This window comes from Acanthochromis polyacanthus, chromosome 17, assembly GCF_021347895.1.
Source record: "Acanthochromis polyacanthus isolate Apoly-LR-REF ecotype Palm Island chromosome 17, KAUST_Apoly_ChrSc, whole genome shotgun sequence".
Taxonomy (NCBI): Eukaryota; Metazoa; Chordata; class Actinopteri; family Pomacentridae; genus Acanthochromis; species Acanthochromis polyacanthus.
Window position 1 is genome coordinate 10,416,656 of NC_067129.1, and position 16,695 is coordinate 10,433,350.

At 39.0% G+C, this 16,695-nt stretch overlaps 2 protein-coding genes and 1 long non-coding RNA gene across 6 annotated transcripts; 2 read left to right on the forward strand and 1 right to left on the reverse strand.

Annotated features, from left to right (window-relative positions):
* Window positions 1-405: 405 nt before the first annotated feature.
* ccna1 (cyclin A1) lies at window positions 406-6,292 on the forward strand. 2 transcript variants are annotated; one of them, XM_022214365.2, is made up of 9 exons: window positions 435-889; window positions 3,337-3,495; window positions 3,596-3,809; window positions 3,897-4,009; window positions 4,116-4,342; window positions 4,461-4,665; window positions 4,766-4,879; window positions 4,988-5,121; window positions 5,295-6,292. In XM_022214365.2, exons 1-9 carry the CDS (start codon window positions 887-889, stop codon window positions 5,383-5,385), a joined length of 1,260 nt encoding a protein of 419 aa, XP_022070057.1. In that variant the 5' UTR covers window positions 435-886; the 3' UTR covers window positions 5,386-6,292. The 2 variants fall into 2 exon arrangements, with proteins under 2 accessions (XP_022070058.1, XP_022070057.1); XM_022214366.2 differs by lacking the exon at window positions 4,766-4,879 and having other exon boundaries at window positions 406-889.
* LOC127530599 (uncharacterized) lies at window positions 1,519-7,422 on the reverse strand. Of its 2 annotated transcripts, none has more exons than XR_007937244.1 (4): window positions 7,316-7,422; window positions 5,324-5,390; window positions 3,878-3,993; window positions 1,519-3,719 (listed from the first exon to the last, which is right to left on the reverse strand). It is a non-coding gene; the product is annotated as an uncharacterized LOC127530599 (long non-coding RNA). The 2 variants fall into 2 exon arrangements; XR_007937245.1 differs by having other exon boundaries at window positions 5,286-5,390.
* A 2,632-nt stretch (window positions 7,423-10,054) lies between these two features.
* sparta (spartin a) lies at window positions 10,055-16,579 on the forward strand. 2 transcript variants are annotated; one of them, XM_022214363.2, is made up of 8 exons: window positions 10,055-10,221; window positions 10,789-11,581; window positions 13,148-13,342; window positions 14,426-14,582; window positions 14,848-15,042; window positions 15,299-15,460; window positions 15,640-15,730; window positions 15,949-16,579. In XM_022214363.2, exons 2-8 carry the CDS (start codon window positions 10,790-10,792, stop codon window positions 15,992-15,994), a joined length of 1,638 nt encoding a protein of 545 aa, XP_022070055.1. In that variant the 5' UTR covers window positions 10,055-10,221; window position 10,789; the 3' UTR covers window positions 15,995-16,579. The 2 variants fall into 2 exon arrangements, with proteins under 2 accessions (XP_022070055.1, XP_051793594.1); XM_051937634.1 differs by lacking the exon at window positions 10,055-10,221 and adding an exon at window positions 10,349-10,563.
* The last annotated feature ends 116 nt before the right edge of the window (window positions 16,580-16,695 follow it).

Consider the following 16,695-nt stretch of genomic DNA (forward strand, 5'->3'; position numbering starts at 1 on the left):
GTCTCCATTCAGACAAAACGGAGAAAAGACTTTTCCTCCTTTATTGTCCAGTAACTGATATGCTCATATATCTTTACTTTGCATTATTGCTGCAGGATTGTAAATACATACCATGCTCTCTTTCATATAGACTTGTTTACAGTATGCATCACAGATACAAAATACAACTTCCACATTCTATTTATTTTTATACAGCAATACTTTAAAATCAGATTTTTAACTATTTCTCCAATCATTTTAGACACACTGAGAAGTTGCCCTGATTTGATTAAACCAGTAGATTTAACCCTGTATGACAGTAATACCCTCTCTTCTAGAAGTCTCTGGAGGAAACTACATTTGGATTTTGAAAATAATTAATATATTTCAGTACTGGATTCATCTTTGAAACTGCTTTACTCTTTATTAAAATCACATGTCAGAAGATGCAAGTAATTAACGAAGCTGCTGCTGATCTGCTGAGTGATGCTACAGCTGTTTAAAGAAGGCGACACTGGAAACGTTGTCTGAAAGCACATGTTAAGGTTCATATGATGCTTTAAAACTTCACAGTCGTTGAGATGAACTAAATAAACTGAAGCAGTCCCTGACAGATTCCTCACGCATGACGTCGCCTGTCAGCGGTTGCGTCCTGACACGTGATTGGACGAGAAGCCTGAAGCGAAACAGCTGATTTGTTTCATTTGCGAGGTGAACTTCACCGGAGGAAAACAAAACAAACCATCCAGAAATCTGCTTTCAGTCTCCTAAAGTCACCTTGAAGTCGCTGTTTGTCCAAATTAGCTGGGAATCGGAAAGTTTTAGTGGTGGTTTGTTAGTTTGGTGTGAATTCATGGACACGTTTCCACTTTGAAACATTCAACTGTGAGCTACGCTGATCCCGATCATGGTGAGTTTATATTCAGGAATAGATGCTCTGAAACCTGCAGCTTTCCACTGTGAGACCGTGATTCACTGATGCGATGCACTTTGCTTTCAACTTCATTTCTGATTTCCGTTTGTATTAGTTTGAGATTCCCACTGGCAAGGTCTTGTAACCATGGCAATGTGGATATCTCAGGAGGAATGATTTGGCTTCACACGTTGTTAATTCGATTTCTGCTGCAAGAATGTTCAAAGATGTGTTCAATAATCATTTCACAATAACATGTTTTGTATAATACGGATTTTTCTCTTTAAAAAAACAAGTCAGTATGACTATTTTTGAAATTCTTAAAATGCCATTTTTCTATCTTGCTTAGTGAAAAAATCATGTTTTATGATTGTTTAAATATTGTTCATTTCATTATTTTTCATGAGTAGATGTAAGTGGTTTTCTACACCACTGAAATACCACCTTCAGTGTTTCTGCAGCGTCTGTTGGACCACGATTCACTTCAATGTAAAATAGCTGTAATGTTATAGGTCCTGCTCACAAATAAATGCCTTTAATTCAGATTTTACCTACACTATTCTGTACAGTGAGGGTCAAACATCTCATAGAGGTTGCACTGACAGAAACATCATTTTGAGTGGAAGTGATGCTTACATGTTTAATGCAAGACCTTATTACCATTCTTAAACTTTTAGTGCAACTGATTTCCCACGCAGCTTTTCTTTTGATGTTGTGAGAGCAGTTAGTAAAAATGGACATTTCTGTTTTTGTACTTTTCCTCACAGACCTGAATTCATCAATCAGTAAAAAGTCAAATGTCTTGTCTTTTTCAGGCAGATTTGCAAATCAATTTCACTGGCCAGAGTCTTTTGGATAAGATGATTTGATGCTGTCCTTTATACCATAGTGAACAAACTGCAGAGGAGACATGAGCTCTCCTAAAGACAGGATCTGTGTCATTTTGAGCATCTTTGAAATCTTGATAATCATAGATTATGCCTGTAATCATGAAGTATGGTGGCACCATATCACAAGCTTCACTCAAAGATTTGAAAAAAAAAACTTTCTTAATGCCAGCTGCCATAAACCTAAATCAGAATGAAATAGATGAAGAGCAAACACTAACCCTCAGTCTGTGTGGTATTGTGTAGTCAACATACAGATATGTCAAAAAGAAGACGAGGCATCTTATTTAGAAATTTTGGATTCAGCAAAAAATTCAAGTGAATCAACTCTGAGGAGCAACAGAGCTGGAGGCTTCTCCTACGGCAAATGATAGCGCTAACTGGAATAATCACAAAGAAAAGCCAAATTAGATGCTTAATAGATAGAATATGTGCATTCTCAGACCACAAAAATTGGAAAAAAAAGTGCATTCCCTCCACAGCCATGGTGTATTTCAAACTGCTGTAAACTTTTTCAGGGCTTTAAAAAAAGTAAACATGTAATATGAATAAGTCACATTTTTCAGTATTTTATAGACAAAATCATGAATTAATAAAAAAACGGCAAACAATAACTGTAATTGAAGGGTTTAGAAGTAGAGTGGTCTGTAGTTTCTGAGTAAAACTGGTTCAAAATTTAGTGTTTTCAAGAATGGTCTAATATTTAAATCGCCACTGTAATGCTATATTTGGGTTGTGGGTTCGACCACTTTGCCACTGAAATCTAGACCATAAAATATTACAGAAATTATATAAAACTTAGTTTGGATTTTCTGTGAGTTAGACCACTCTGCTTCTATCCTCCTCAGTTGTTACTGCAGCCTTATCTAGCTGCTGTAATGTGGTCAGGACAACCATAAACTCACTAGTATCACATACAGTATCTCATGAGAGTATGTCACATTAAGCTGTTGCTGCGGTTCCCATCTGTATTTCTTGCGTGACCCTTGTAAGTAAAGAAATTAAAGTGTTGCATGTATCTTTTTTGTGTCAGACTGTTTATATTTATTACACTATGGCAAACTGTGAATATTGTTTTTTCAAAATCTGGTTTAAAACTATAAAATCTGATGCTGCATACAGTTATACCCTTACACCAAGTTAATTTATTATTCTTTGGTTTCTAAAGTATATTGAGTAGATTACAATTTGTCATACATTGCTGTTATTGAATAATACTTCCCAGTCCATATGAATGTAAGTTAACTTATCCTTTATTGTTTTAAGTGTTTTTGATCTAAAAGAAAATCCTATTTTTTTTTTTTTTTATATTGGAAAAATATGCACAATTGATTCCTAATTTGCTATCCTTGTCCTGCAACCTGCCAGATTCATCTTGCAACTCTGTTTCAGATACCAACAGACAGGCACTCTGTACATACAGAGAACTGACAAAGGCAACACAATATATTTTACTTAACTGAGGCAGCTCAATGTTAAACAATAATTCTTCTCACTGTGTTTCATGTCTTCCTGGCACTTCTTTTTTACTCTCTTTTCTCATCTCCCTGTTTAAAGATGAACTTCTGCAGAGCTGCCAGTCGTGGTGGTCACACTGGCAAAGAAAATGTCACATCTTCAACCAAAGCAGATGCACTGCAGGTCCAGAGAACCAAACAACGCACAGTGCTCGGCGTCTTGTCGGAAAATGAGCATCGTAGTCGATCCGTCAGTCAGGTAGGCATGAGAGGCACCGTGGAGAGCATGATAGTTCACAGGTTTTACATTTACATTCCAGCCTGATGTGACGATCATGTCAACTCATTTTCCTCCTCAGGGAAGCCAATTATCCAAACGCAGTTCAGTGTCAGACAGCTCCCAGCTCAACTTTCTTGGCTGTCCATCCAGTTCCAGCTACGATGTGTACGTCGAAGAGGCTTGTGAAGTGGTTCTTGCTGCGTCTGGGGAAGAAGTGGCCTTAGACAGTTTACATGCTGAAACTGATGCCCTGCAAAATGAAGATTTGAGACTCCTACTGGAGCTGAGTTCAAGTGAGTTTGGAAAGTGCAAAACCCTCTACCTTGCAAAGCTGTTTTTATTGCATGTGCTTTGTACCCACCTGGTGTTTGCTTCTGTAGGTTCATGCCAGGATGTTTCCATGCAGTCTGAACCAAATGAATCCCTGGTATCAGAGGAGGGGTTTGGTCTGGAGTATGCAGAAAATATTTACCAGCACTTGAGGGAGAGAGAAGTGCAATTTGTTTAATTTATTATCACATTAGTGTTTGCTCAGCATTAAAGCAGTGTAACTATGAGAGCTGCAAGTTTGTCATAACTGCTTTGGTTTCTAATGCTAGGTGAAGCTCAGCGCAAGACCAGACTACTTAGAGAGGCATCCAGAGATCACCGATGGCATGCGGACCATTCTGGTGGAGTGGCTGGTTGAAGTTGTCCAGGAATACAAGCTTCGCTCTGAAACTCTTCACCTTGCTGTCAACTACTTGGACCGCTTTCTCTCCTGCACAGCATATGTGAAACGGGGGAAGCTGCAGCTGGTTGGTACAGCTGCACTACTGATCGCTGCGTAAGAATATGTTTTGTTTTTTTGTGTGTGTGTGTGTGTAAAGATTCGCTCCTATTCTATCCAGTAAAGACTTGAGAATTTACGGAAACCTATAACCATGTGATTTGTTCCCTTGTAGAAAGTACGAGGAGATCATACCTCCTGAGCTGAATGAGTTTGTGTACATCACAGACAACACCTACACGAAGAAGCAGTTGATCCAGATGGAGCATGTTTTTCTGAGGGTGCTGGACTTCAACATGGCAGCACCAACCTCAAACCAGTTCCTTCACCTTTTCATGTCCATCCACTCGGTTTGTGCCAACACAAAGAACATCGCCTTGGTAAGTATAATCACACAAACTGCAGCCAAGTTTTTCCTTCAAGGAGACACTTTTTCATTTCTCTTTCATATTTTGAAATGTTTTTTTTTTCTGCTTCTAGTATATAACAGAGTTAAGTTTGCTAGAAATTGGCCCATTGCTGCAGTACTCCCCATCTATAGTGGCTGCTTCAGCCTACTGCTTAGCCGCCTACACTATAAATAGATCTCTCTGGGTAAGTTTGTCCAGTGCTAAAGGTCCTTTTTATAGGTATTTTTCAGGAAACTAAACAAAATAAGAGTTTAAATCTCTCTCTCTCTCTTTTTTTTTTTTTGCATTTCAGCCTGATTCCTTAATTTCCTTTACTGGGTATACCATGGCTGAAATTGTGCCCTGCCTGACTGAGCTCCACAAACTATACATCAGTGCAGACAGCCGCCCACAACAGGTCATCGGGGACAAATACAAAAGTTCTAAGTAAGGCATGGTGCATAGGCTTTTTGAATATAAATTAGGACAACTTTATGAACAGTTCAAGTAAACTACAAGCCTTCAGGCAGAACTGTCTAGTTTTGCAGTCTGGGTTATTAAGGCTCCCAAGACGCAAGTTTGCATCTCTAATTGGATGCCCTCTATCTCACCATTTACAGGTATTGTCGTGTGTCTTTGATCACTCCACCTGCTGTTTTGCCTTCTTGCGAATCACCGCTCCACTCTGCCGGTCCTTCTGCCAGAACATAATGACGCTAAGAACAAAACAAACACAGTGGATTCAGCTCCATACATGCCACGCCCATCTGGGCACTTCATTATCTTGAGATGTTTTCTTATATTTTTTCTAGCATATCCAATAATACAAAAAATAACTCTGCTTTGAGTATGAAGTTGTGTCTAATAGTTTAACTTTCCGATACCAGACATTACCTGCATGACTAAATGACTATTTTCATTGTATCAATTGTATTTCATTGTTTGACAAAGTAAAAGATTCTTACTTTCTATCTGTTGTTTATTTTCTTGACTAATCCAATTTATTATTTGGTTTATCAGAGACTAATCAACAGTTAAAATAACTTTCTCCACTAAAACTAATAAACATGAGGTCAAATAGAAGGACGACGACAAGAATAAAGTTTCTCAACAAAAACTAAATCTGCTGGTGGATTCCATTAAAGTCCTAATAAAAGATAATAAAGTGTGATGCGAAAAGTTTGTGGCGCTAAAAATCTCAAAGTAAAGATACCAAGTTGAACATCTGGATGGAGGCTGATAAAAGTTGACCTCTCTTCATTTCTCTGGAGCCCACTCCATGGATTTTAGGGATGCTGGTTAAAGACCTGGGGCCTCATTTATAAAACATGAATATATATATGAATATAAATGTTTTGTCTTTTTAAAGGTTTAATAATCTAATTAAATGTTTCATATTTGTAATATTCTTGTTTAATTGTATTTTTTAAATGTTTGATTACCTAAAGTATTTCATCTTGAATGTTTAATATTTGTTTTTGAAAAATAATTTCATAATTACATGTTTTGTATCTTGTTTAATTATGTAATTAAATATTTTGTCTGTTTAATATAATTGTATTTAATGTGTAATTTACTTTCTAAAAGTTTTATTGGATTAAATGTTTTTTCCCATTGATTTAATTTTTAGGTGTAGTTTATTTCTTTAATCTTTTTTTCTGTCAAGATTTTAACCCCAACCTTAAATAGCAAACAAACCCTTAAATCACAATGAAAATACTTCTGTTGTCACAATCATGAGTTAGTCAGTTATTCAGTTTATCAATTCAACTATTTGTTTTGCACCTTTCACACAGATGACAAAACTAAACAAGCAAAGAGAAAAACTATGATTGAAACTCAAAAACATATTTAAAAAGAAAGATTTAACATGGTAATAAAATATGTTGTGTCCAGGGGATGGAGGGAGTTTATTGAAGTCTTCTTGGGCTCACACGGTAAATCATTTAAAATAGAAACTTGATATTAAGTCTAAGGAAACTGCAGAGCAACAGACGAACCAACAATATCTTCTGTTTTCTCCTTTAATGAGTCGACTCTTTGTGCTTTCAAACCAAACAACTACAGACTCTCCACAACCTGCTCAAACTCTTTGTATAGGACCTCACCACACGGGTCAAGAAGGTTTCCTTCTCATTTCTACTCCGAATCTCACCTTCTCCTGTTTACAAATGTTTCTGCTGCTCTAAAGTCTGGTCTCCAGAACTTCCTAAAAACTCTCAAAGTCTCTTCTGCCGCAGGTTGCTTTGTAGAACTGTTACAGAAAACCTCACTAAACTACATGGAGGTGCCTCAAGATAGTCGTCCAAATGAAACCGTACAAAAACCAAACTAGCACAACCCAAACACTAAAGTCTCCTGCAGCCTACCAGAGAACCTCTTTAAACAGAATCGGGACAGGAACTCTTTTACCTTCTGGACAACCAACGTTGGTTCACAAACAAGAATACAGAATGTGTGTGACCAAAAACCTCTAAAGACTCACTACAGCCAAGATAAAGACAATTCAGCTTCACCAAATCCACTAATCACTGCACACAGTAGTACCATGTGCTAACTGTGGCTAAAGAACCACATTTACCAAGACAACTATCCAGTACAAAGCCCTAAAACACAGCAAGAAATACATTAAAGTAGTTACGGTCGATCCAGTTTCCTCGACACAGTGCCGAGCTTTTGAAGCGAAAGTGTTCCGAGACGGTGTTTCGATCCCTGCTTCAGCACGCCCACAATCACGTGACGATCGAGAACGAGGCCTCGTTACGTCACATCGCGTGTCGCGGTGCTTCGCGCGAACTTTGAAGGGGTTGGACATTTCAGTCTGCCCAGGTCTTAAGCAAAGGGGTCTGATTCACTTCTCAAATTGTGGGTTTTTGAGAGGAGGAGATCACGTTAGTGCATTTGCCATTTGTCATTTTGAGAGAAGTTAGGGAGAGTATACATTTAGTTAGAATTTAGTTTAGATATATCTAGTTGCATTTCATACATTAGATAACACACAGATACATACGCATAGATTCATTCATACACAACACACAATTAATCATAGAAACACAATATACATATATGCACACAAACATACATATATAACGTTTTAAAACATTTATTGCAAGTACAAAGCAGTGTGAGACAAGCAGTCCTGAGGCTTTTTCATTTTTTTCCACTTGGATGCAGTTCTGACACAGGACCAGCAGATGTCACTCTTCTGGTTGTGTCAAATGCTTCGAAGCAATGTGTCAAAGTGGTTCATTGCTTCATGAAGCTTCGATTTCACCATCACTACATTAAAGAGGATTTTACTGCTGGAAACTGCAAGCCAATGCCTAAAGAACAAACTAAAGGAACAGACCCAAACCCGGTTCAGTGGTGAAGAGAAGCAGAGGAAATGTTTGACTGCAGACAAATAAAGGAAGAACTGAGCTGCTCAGGTGTTCCTGATAACACCAAGCAGCCACCTGGACAGCCAATAGGAACACAGCTTACTGGAAGTCCAGAGGGCTGGTTTAGTGAAGTAAATTTAGTTTAAAGTTTAAGCAGAAAGTTAACAAAAAAAAGTTGAAAACCACCTTCTGATACCTGAAATCTCTGAGTTTTCACACATAGAACGCCTGAACATGTCAAACTGGTTCCACAGTAGAAGCTTCACTGTAAAAACATCATAGTATGGTGTGTTGCTGAAATAACATTACAACCGGCTGTCTAAGGTCTCCGAGGAGTGATACAAAAACAGGACAAACACTGGCTTCCAGCACTGCCTTCCAGGTGGTTAGAAGGCTATTTATTTGAAAGAGTAAGTTTACAACAACACAACATGTGAGCAGAAAAATCACAAAGTCTGTCTTTAGTTCAGCTGAAAATAGTAGATTTGTTATTGACCAGACTTTTCAGGAAGTAGATGAAGAATAAAGCTCTCATGTAGAAGTCCAACTTATTTTGCATCCTTGTAGAGAGTTTAATCTTAGAGTTTGTAAAGCTTCCATACTGACAGCAGTAATCCCCTCATCACTACTGGCTCTGCCTCTGATACTAAATCACATTTTTTAAATGGTCAAAATTCTCAGCACAAATCTCCACTTTTTACAAAGCCGTAAGGTCAGTTTCATGAATGTAGAGCTGAATCATCTCGCATCTCAGGGCTCTTCTCCTATAGAGCAGGTCTACACCAGACTCTTCATTATATTCATTCTAATAATATTCACTCAATGAACAATCCTACCTCCCACTCTGGACTTGTGGGCTCTTGGCTGCTGCTTGGTGCTGGATCTTTCTTCTGACTCTGAGGGGCTACAGGACAAAGGTTCCCAGTTATGTGGTCGCATCATACCATTATTTAAATTATGTTTTACGCCACAATGACACACAATTAATTGACTTGATAATTAACTTGAACGGTGGTTTGCAAAGTTCAACATCTTGTCATAACTGTTTCTTCGTCCTCATTTGTCGTTTCAAACTGCAAGTTTTAGTGAAAAAGTTTCCAATTTCTGCACATTTGGCTGCGTCTGTTTCCAGAGCTTTCCCCCTTTTAATTCTTGCCTTCTCCGCACCATCCTTGCTCTGCCTGTTTTCATCTTTGAAACACCTCTGACCAATGACGTATATATATAGCTATATATGTACGTCATTGCCTCTGACCGCGTGCACGGACCTGTTACGTCATGGTGTGTCTGCAAAAAAAAAAAGAGCTGCCAGTGGAGGTGGCCATAGACACAGATGGAGGCGGCCCAGGAACAGCTGCAGCAGCATAATGATCAACCTAGTGCCATGACTGAAACACCGGCCCTCGCAGCCCAAACATCAGACCGGCCCACCGGGTATTGTCCCGGTCCTCTCTATTACCCACCACGGAGCCTGATCTTTACATTATGTTACAGATGAGGTGCTTTTATTAAGCTTTAGATCAAACGTTCTACTCTGACACTTACCCGTTATTAAAAAGTATGTTATTTTTACTCCATACTAATAGGTAAAATTTCTTAAAATAAATAAATTAAAGGAATTTTGTATATGTATATTCTTGTTTTTTAAAAAATGTAATAAAATCTAAGTATTTGTTCTATCAAAATGTAACAGGAACTTTCCTGAAAACCTTTTCTTCTGATTTTTACTATCATCCAAGAAAATACCTTAAATGAAAATGGACTATATCCGATGGACAGGAAGGGGAATTATATTCAAGCATTTTTACAAGCTTTATTTTTTAAATTTACTTTTTTTTAACAGAAGACAGGATTTTTATATCTGTGATTTTTCTTCTGTACAATTTTTTTTGTCATAATAGTAACATGCATCCTGTATTAAACCTTGTGAATATTATTTTGAAAGTCTTGACAGGAAACCATTTTATTGTTTATTTTGACAGTTGCTCCGCCGGATTAAATCACTTATCAGGCAGGTGAGCACGCTGACATGAGAAGTCTTTTTCACATCTAGAGGACAGAAGCACTTTTTAAAAGTTTATCAGGGAATCTTTGAAAACACTTAACTACTGATTTTTTATCTGTTTGTTTGTTTTCTTTGCCCGGATATTAAAGTTTGGCTGTCAAGGTAAGTCGCATTTAAACTTTCTGTCTTCCAACGCTCAGCTAGTAATGTCTGGGGTTTTCTGTTCGATAAATATGATAATGACATTAAGAATTCATGTGTTAACTATTGTTATTTAAATGTAAATCTTCAGACAGGTGAAGACATCAACAAAAAAACACACTCTGGTCTCGTTATTCAGGTTAAACCAGATGTGTTAGCAAGTCAACGACGCTTAAATCGCGCGCCGCTGGCAAGAACAATTACATTACTGAGATTTTTCACACATTGAATCATGAGTATTTAAGCAGAAAACTGAAGCTGCTTTTCCAGTGTTTAAGGAACTACATCACATCTCGGTGACAGGTACTGCACTCTCCTCTTGTCTTCTGTTGCTTCATTTGTCTAACTTCAGTGTGTTTTTAGCCTTACAGTCCCATTTGTTTCCTGTCCAAGTAACTAATTTGGAGGACCATTTACCCTGAAACAAGCTGTATTAATCCCAGTAAATCACTGTTTAATATTTGAGTGTTGTATATAAAAGTGTCCAGTCATTAAAGTGCTTTTATTGTTATCTTCTCCACCTCTCAGAATGGCTGAACCTGCTGAATTGCTGCTCATCAGGGACCAGTATGAGTCTGCGTTTAATTCCCTGAGTCGTGGATTGGCCGCTGAACAGGCAGACAACAGAGCAGATGCCCTGGTGTTTTACAGAAAAGGCCGAATGCACCTCACACAGGGGGTGGATGTTCCCACCGGCGGGGAAAGGCAGCAGGGAGTGGTGTGGGACACAGCCCGGCAGCTCCAGCAAAGGATGAGGGACACTTTGAGGACTGTCGATGCCCATCTTTCTGCCCTGGAAAACTCTCAGCTGACAACAGGAGCCCAGAGGGGCTTACTGTTGAAGGATCTTCCTCCTAATCTTTATCCAGACTTGGCACCCAACAGTCAGCCCCCCAATAGCTCTACCCACCATCTGTACCCCACCATACCTGCCACCACCCAGAACTTAACCCCAACCCCCAATACGCCCCCTCCCAGACCTCCCTCCCCTGCTGTTCAACACACACACTCACTCCCTGCAGCGGCTCCAGGATCTACAGCCATGGATAACCCAGGGGACCAGCCTCCGGTGTACACGCCGCAGCCCACAAATGGGCACCGCAGCCTGTCTTATAGCCCTAACAGAGGCACCCTCGGGTCAGGAAACCAGACTGGAGGAGATGGACAAGAGCTGCTTTCCATCCCCTCAGGGGTGCAGCTGTTTTTTGTTGCACCCAATGGACAGGTCAGCTCGCTCTCTTCTCCAGGCTACCTTCGCATCATCACATTTGACAGCCAGCAAGGGAATTCCACTGATGGGAGCTCCACAGCATTTTTACATGTAAGTATATGTCATGTTAATTAACTTATGTGAGAGTGGATATGTTAAGATAAGATAAGATAGGACTTTATAAATCCCAAAAGAAGTTCTTGTGCCACATATTTTTTTTTAGAAAGTAAATTTTCATAGCATTTAAAATGTTAGCAATGTTATAGAAGTATTTCCTTGGGTGTGTGCTGAGAGGTAAGTAGGTGTAACCCCAGGGGAAAGCACTTTAACGCTGTCAGAAGTGTTTCATACCTAACTATGAGTCACTGTGTTTGTGCGTAGATGGAGCACTATTCACTAAGAAAGGTTCCTCTTATGACCGTGTTGTCTTTGAGGTGGATCCTTATACACTGTTTGTGTCTTGTATCTTACCCTGTATCTTATTTTTTATTCATTGTCTCCCGAATGAAATTGTGAAAATGCTCGTCATAGTTTCACAAAATGTTTTCAAATGTTAAGCAGAACAGAAAAATTGCACCTGACAAGATTTATTCATAAGCATAGAGTGTTAAAAATGATAAAACACAGTAGTCCTCACATTTATTAGACTAGAAATAGTGGATTGTTTGGGGCACTTTTGCTTGGATAAAAGAATACAACGATTGAATAGTTGCACATTATTTCTCTGTCAGTCAGTGAATTGATTAAGTGGCTAATTGTTTCACCTCCAGTTACAATGTTCTCATTACACTCCAACTGTTGATAAAAGGACTAGTTGATTTGATGCTAAAACATTTTTTTTCTAAATATTAAGAATACATTTGTGCGTTGTTTGAGAGTCACATTAATGACAATGAGCTGCCGAATTGCAAAACTGTAATTTTTTTTTCTTGTTGTAGTATTGCTTTCCCTTATGTTTATATTGTAGGAGATGTTTATCACTGATTTGATCACCTGTTGCTCTATGGCACAATCACCTTTCTAGAAGTATAACTTTACCTATTTAGCCCCTATTCATATATAGCCTCATGACCAGCAGTTACTTCTATTTGATTATTTGTGTGCCAAATGAATAAAAAATACAAATCTATTCTGGCACCTCTACAAAGCGTGTATTATGCCTGTTTTCCACCAGACCAGGCTGGTGGGCTGTTCTCCTGTATTCTGGTCCTTCTTTGTTTCCAGCAAGACAATGGTCCCATTACCAGATGACTTTGCACTTCTGTTGTGCTGCCGGTCAGTGCCCTGCATCCTCGCATGGGTCATTCTGTCAGGCGGCATACCAGCGGCACGGTGCAGCAGCAAGTCTGTTTCTGTATTATATCTGTGTGCGTGGCTGCTATGTTCGTCCTGATGGGGTTAAAATCCTGAGAGAGGTCAAAAGAGAAACCAACCAGACCTTTTACAATGAAGTTATTGGGTTATATAACACTGGATATTTTTTCATTTTCACTTCACACCTTTTGCTTTACCGCTTAGAGAAACAAAGGCAGATATAATTTCCTATATTTTCTCTAATTTCAAAGATCTGAGGTCATTGCTAAGGGTTGGTTATTGCAACCTCTTTTGAAATCATGATGACCTTTGACCTAGAGGACGTTATCATTCCCATTATTTTTCTGTCCTCCCGTTTTCAAGGTGTGCGACTGCCTCTATCCGCTGACTGCAGACACTCCAGTGCTGCTGGCCAATTCTGGGATCTTCATGTTCCCTGACACCTTGGCAGAGACTCCAGGCTCCTTTGTGGGTTTAGTGTTGTCCTCTGAACTGCCTGCCGCTGACCGAGAGGTCTTTCAAGATGTCCTGTCGCAGCTTACTGAGCTTAGGATCCAGGTGAGTTTTTGCCTTCAGTCTGAAACAAATACAAAGATGAGTATGCATGTGGGTGGAGCAAATGTGTTGGTACAATCCCTTTAGGGTGTTTCTCCATGGTTGGAGAGAAAAGGACAGTGCAGGGTGCGGTGGTTGAACATAATCAGTACCAGGTGAAGCTGTTTGAAGCTTTTTGAGCTCTTTCTGTTTGTGCCAAAGCAAGTAAAGTCTGTCAAGAACAATATATTGCATGCAAAAAATTATATATATATATATATATATATATATATATATATATATATGTGTGTGTGTGTGTGTGTGTGTGTGTGTATAGTAAATAAATAAATATATATATCATTTGTAAAAACTTGCAAAAATGTAGTTTTGAAATGCTGCATGTTACAGTAAAAGAGTAATGGTAGTTAATGCAATGGCTACATAGCCTATATACTTATATATATATATGTATGTGTGTGTGTGTGTGTGTAAGATTTCTTACTGCATTGTGATGTGGCTGCAGTCTTCTGTTCATTAGTTTAGCTTTTTGCTTTTCTTCCTTTCTTACTTCCTGTTAGTTGTCATGCTGTTATACTCATAATTATGTCTCTCTCATGTACACCTCTGTACTTCTCAGTTATTCTGCCTTTTTTTTTTTTGCTGCCAAACTTTCAAAACTGTCTAACTGAAATTAACACTTTCTGAAGTGCACTTTACATTTGAAGCTGTGTCATATCAGTTATGTATTAGTCTTAATTTGACAATTTTTCGATTCAGTGTCTTTAAATGCATTTCTCCTGAGTAAAACAAACTTTGGAGCTTTGGTGTCATTCACTGATCACTATCTCTGACTTTGCCATCTGTTGTATCTATTGTGCTGATCTGTTGAGAATGAAAACTCCTTTTGTGATTTGATCAAGCTGTTACACTAGATAACTTGTTGCTTTTAGATTTGTGACACATTTTACATTCCTGCTTGACACTTGACAGGGAAAAAAAGCAGCTGCCAAAATAATGGTAGCAATACAAGTCAAGCGTAACCAGTTTGGGCGTACACACACTTTAGAAACACTCTGCTATGTGTTGTCTCATAATGACTGATGGCAGGATCCAGATGGGATGGGGTCAGAAGTCGTCAACTTAAGTACGAAAGTCCCTCTTAGTTCCCTTGAAGAGAAAACGGGATTGGCAGTACAAGCAGCAGAGAAGGACAAACCCCTACTTCCTGGATGGAGTGAGAAGATGGCCCAAGGCATTGCATCAGGTGAGTTTGTGACAGTAATGGAAGGAAGAAAATGAAATAAAAAATCACTGCATAGTGTTGCACAAACACTTTGTGTACAGCAGATGTCCCTCTCTCTACAACATCAGCCACCAGTGGGTATTTTTTTTTACCAGCAGTCTCTTCTCAACAGGATTCAATGCTGTTGTTCAACCACCTGTTCACATATCCCTAATCCACATTTTGAGACCACAGCACAAAATAACATTGCTAATGTGCTTCTATTCCCTAAAATGTATCTCTGTAGGAAGTACATGGTTGAGTCAGTCTTTTGCAAAAGGAGCAGAGGCCACTGGCAAGGCCATCCAGAAAGGAGCAGCCAAGATTCGGGATCACCTCACACCTGAGGACACTCCTTCAGAGGTCAGCCCTCATGTCAGCAGAGGTCTGAATGTGGCCAAACAGGCCACCGGGGGTGCTGTCCGAGTCAGCAAGTTTTTGGGTAAGGACTCATGCAACAGAGGAAACAAATCAGAGCATTTTGTTTTGACTTCATGCAAGATTTGAAATCCTTTGCCAAAATAATGACAGACATATAAACAGCTTTTGGGTGAAGGCAGTAAATTTTTCAGTGGATTTAAAGGAATAACAGTCAATTTTCATTTTTTTCCTTTGAAATGTTGGTCTCCTGTTCTATGTGTGAATGTGGATTTTGATGTGTTTTTGTTTTAATGCTCTGTAACTTTGTGTATTTACAGTGAATGGAGTGAGTACAGTGGCAACACAGGTGGCAGATAAGGTGGTGCCCCATGTGAAGAAACATGGTGCAAAGCTGGTCCCAGAGTCTTTGAAAAAACACGAAGAGGGCCGCGCATCCAACTTGGATGGAGCCAAGTTTGTAGCATCCAGCGGTGTACATGGTATGTGCAATACTTCAGTACATAAGCACACAATGTTATCACTTAGATTCTTGTGCATTGTCTGTCTGTAACATGAAATATCAGAAATATTTTTGCCATTTTCAGTGTTTGAGTGATGAGGAGGGGTCCAGGTCTTTTTACAGAACTCAACTTTTTTCCCCCCTTTATTTCCAAACTAGGTTTCTCTACTGTTTGGTCGAGTCTGGAGACAGGAGCAAAGCTTGTTTGCAAAAGTGTTGGAACAGAGACCGTCACAACAGTGAAATACAAGTAAGTTCAGATATTTCCAGGTTCTGTATCTATATTTAAATGATAGGATCATAAATGAATTATCGCATATCTTGTTTTCACCCTTTTTGTGAATCTCTTTGGTCACTTTAAATAGTTGAGGGCTGGATCAGAAACCAGCCTGATACTTGCCTGCTGTGGTGCTTTCTTCTTGATACTTCTTCTTGCATTGACCTGCTTTTCCAACTGTTTCTTTTCAGATTTAGGGGCTTAGAGAATCTTTTAAACATGTCCCGCAACATATGACTGCACGGGGGAGTAAAGGCAAAGTCTGGTGAACTAACAGTGCTGCTCAACCTTTTGATGCTCACTAACACTAAATAAGACAAACGTAATGCAGCAACAAACATGCAAGTGTCTTCATTAAGCAGAGTTGTTTATTCATGTATGTCACACTTATATAGTATGCATTTCGCATTCTTTTTTGACTCTGACCTTGTCTAGACAGGCTGCATAGTGGCTCATGTTTAATCTGTGCTATACATTCAATAATGCACCTTGAAGTATATTTTTACACTTTAAGTTTATTTTCCTTTCTACCTAAAGTAATTGTGTATTGGGCTCTGAGTGATTTGAAAACAATCGTGACCTACACTCATTGCTGTGCCTGAACGCCTCCTGTGTAGACACAGATTGCCTGAGTTGCTGCTTTGCTAACATACTGCTTGAGCTACGAGTTTTTTGTAAAAGCTGTAAGCTTGTGGTATGTCTTTCTGGGTCTGTCCATGTTAATTGCAGCTGACTGTTGGCTCCTCTTGGGTGGTGATTCTCTTGCTGTAGCTTTGTAGGCTGTTTTTCGTAGATTATTACTAATAAACTGCTACAAAGTGAGATACGACAGTGTTTTTTTTTTTTAAATGACAACACTATCCTTCAAACACACATGCTCTAGTCTTTCAGTTTTATACACATCCTCATTTATCTTCTTCCACCACACCACTCTTCCC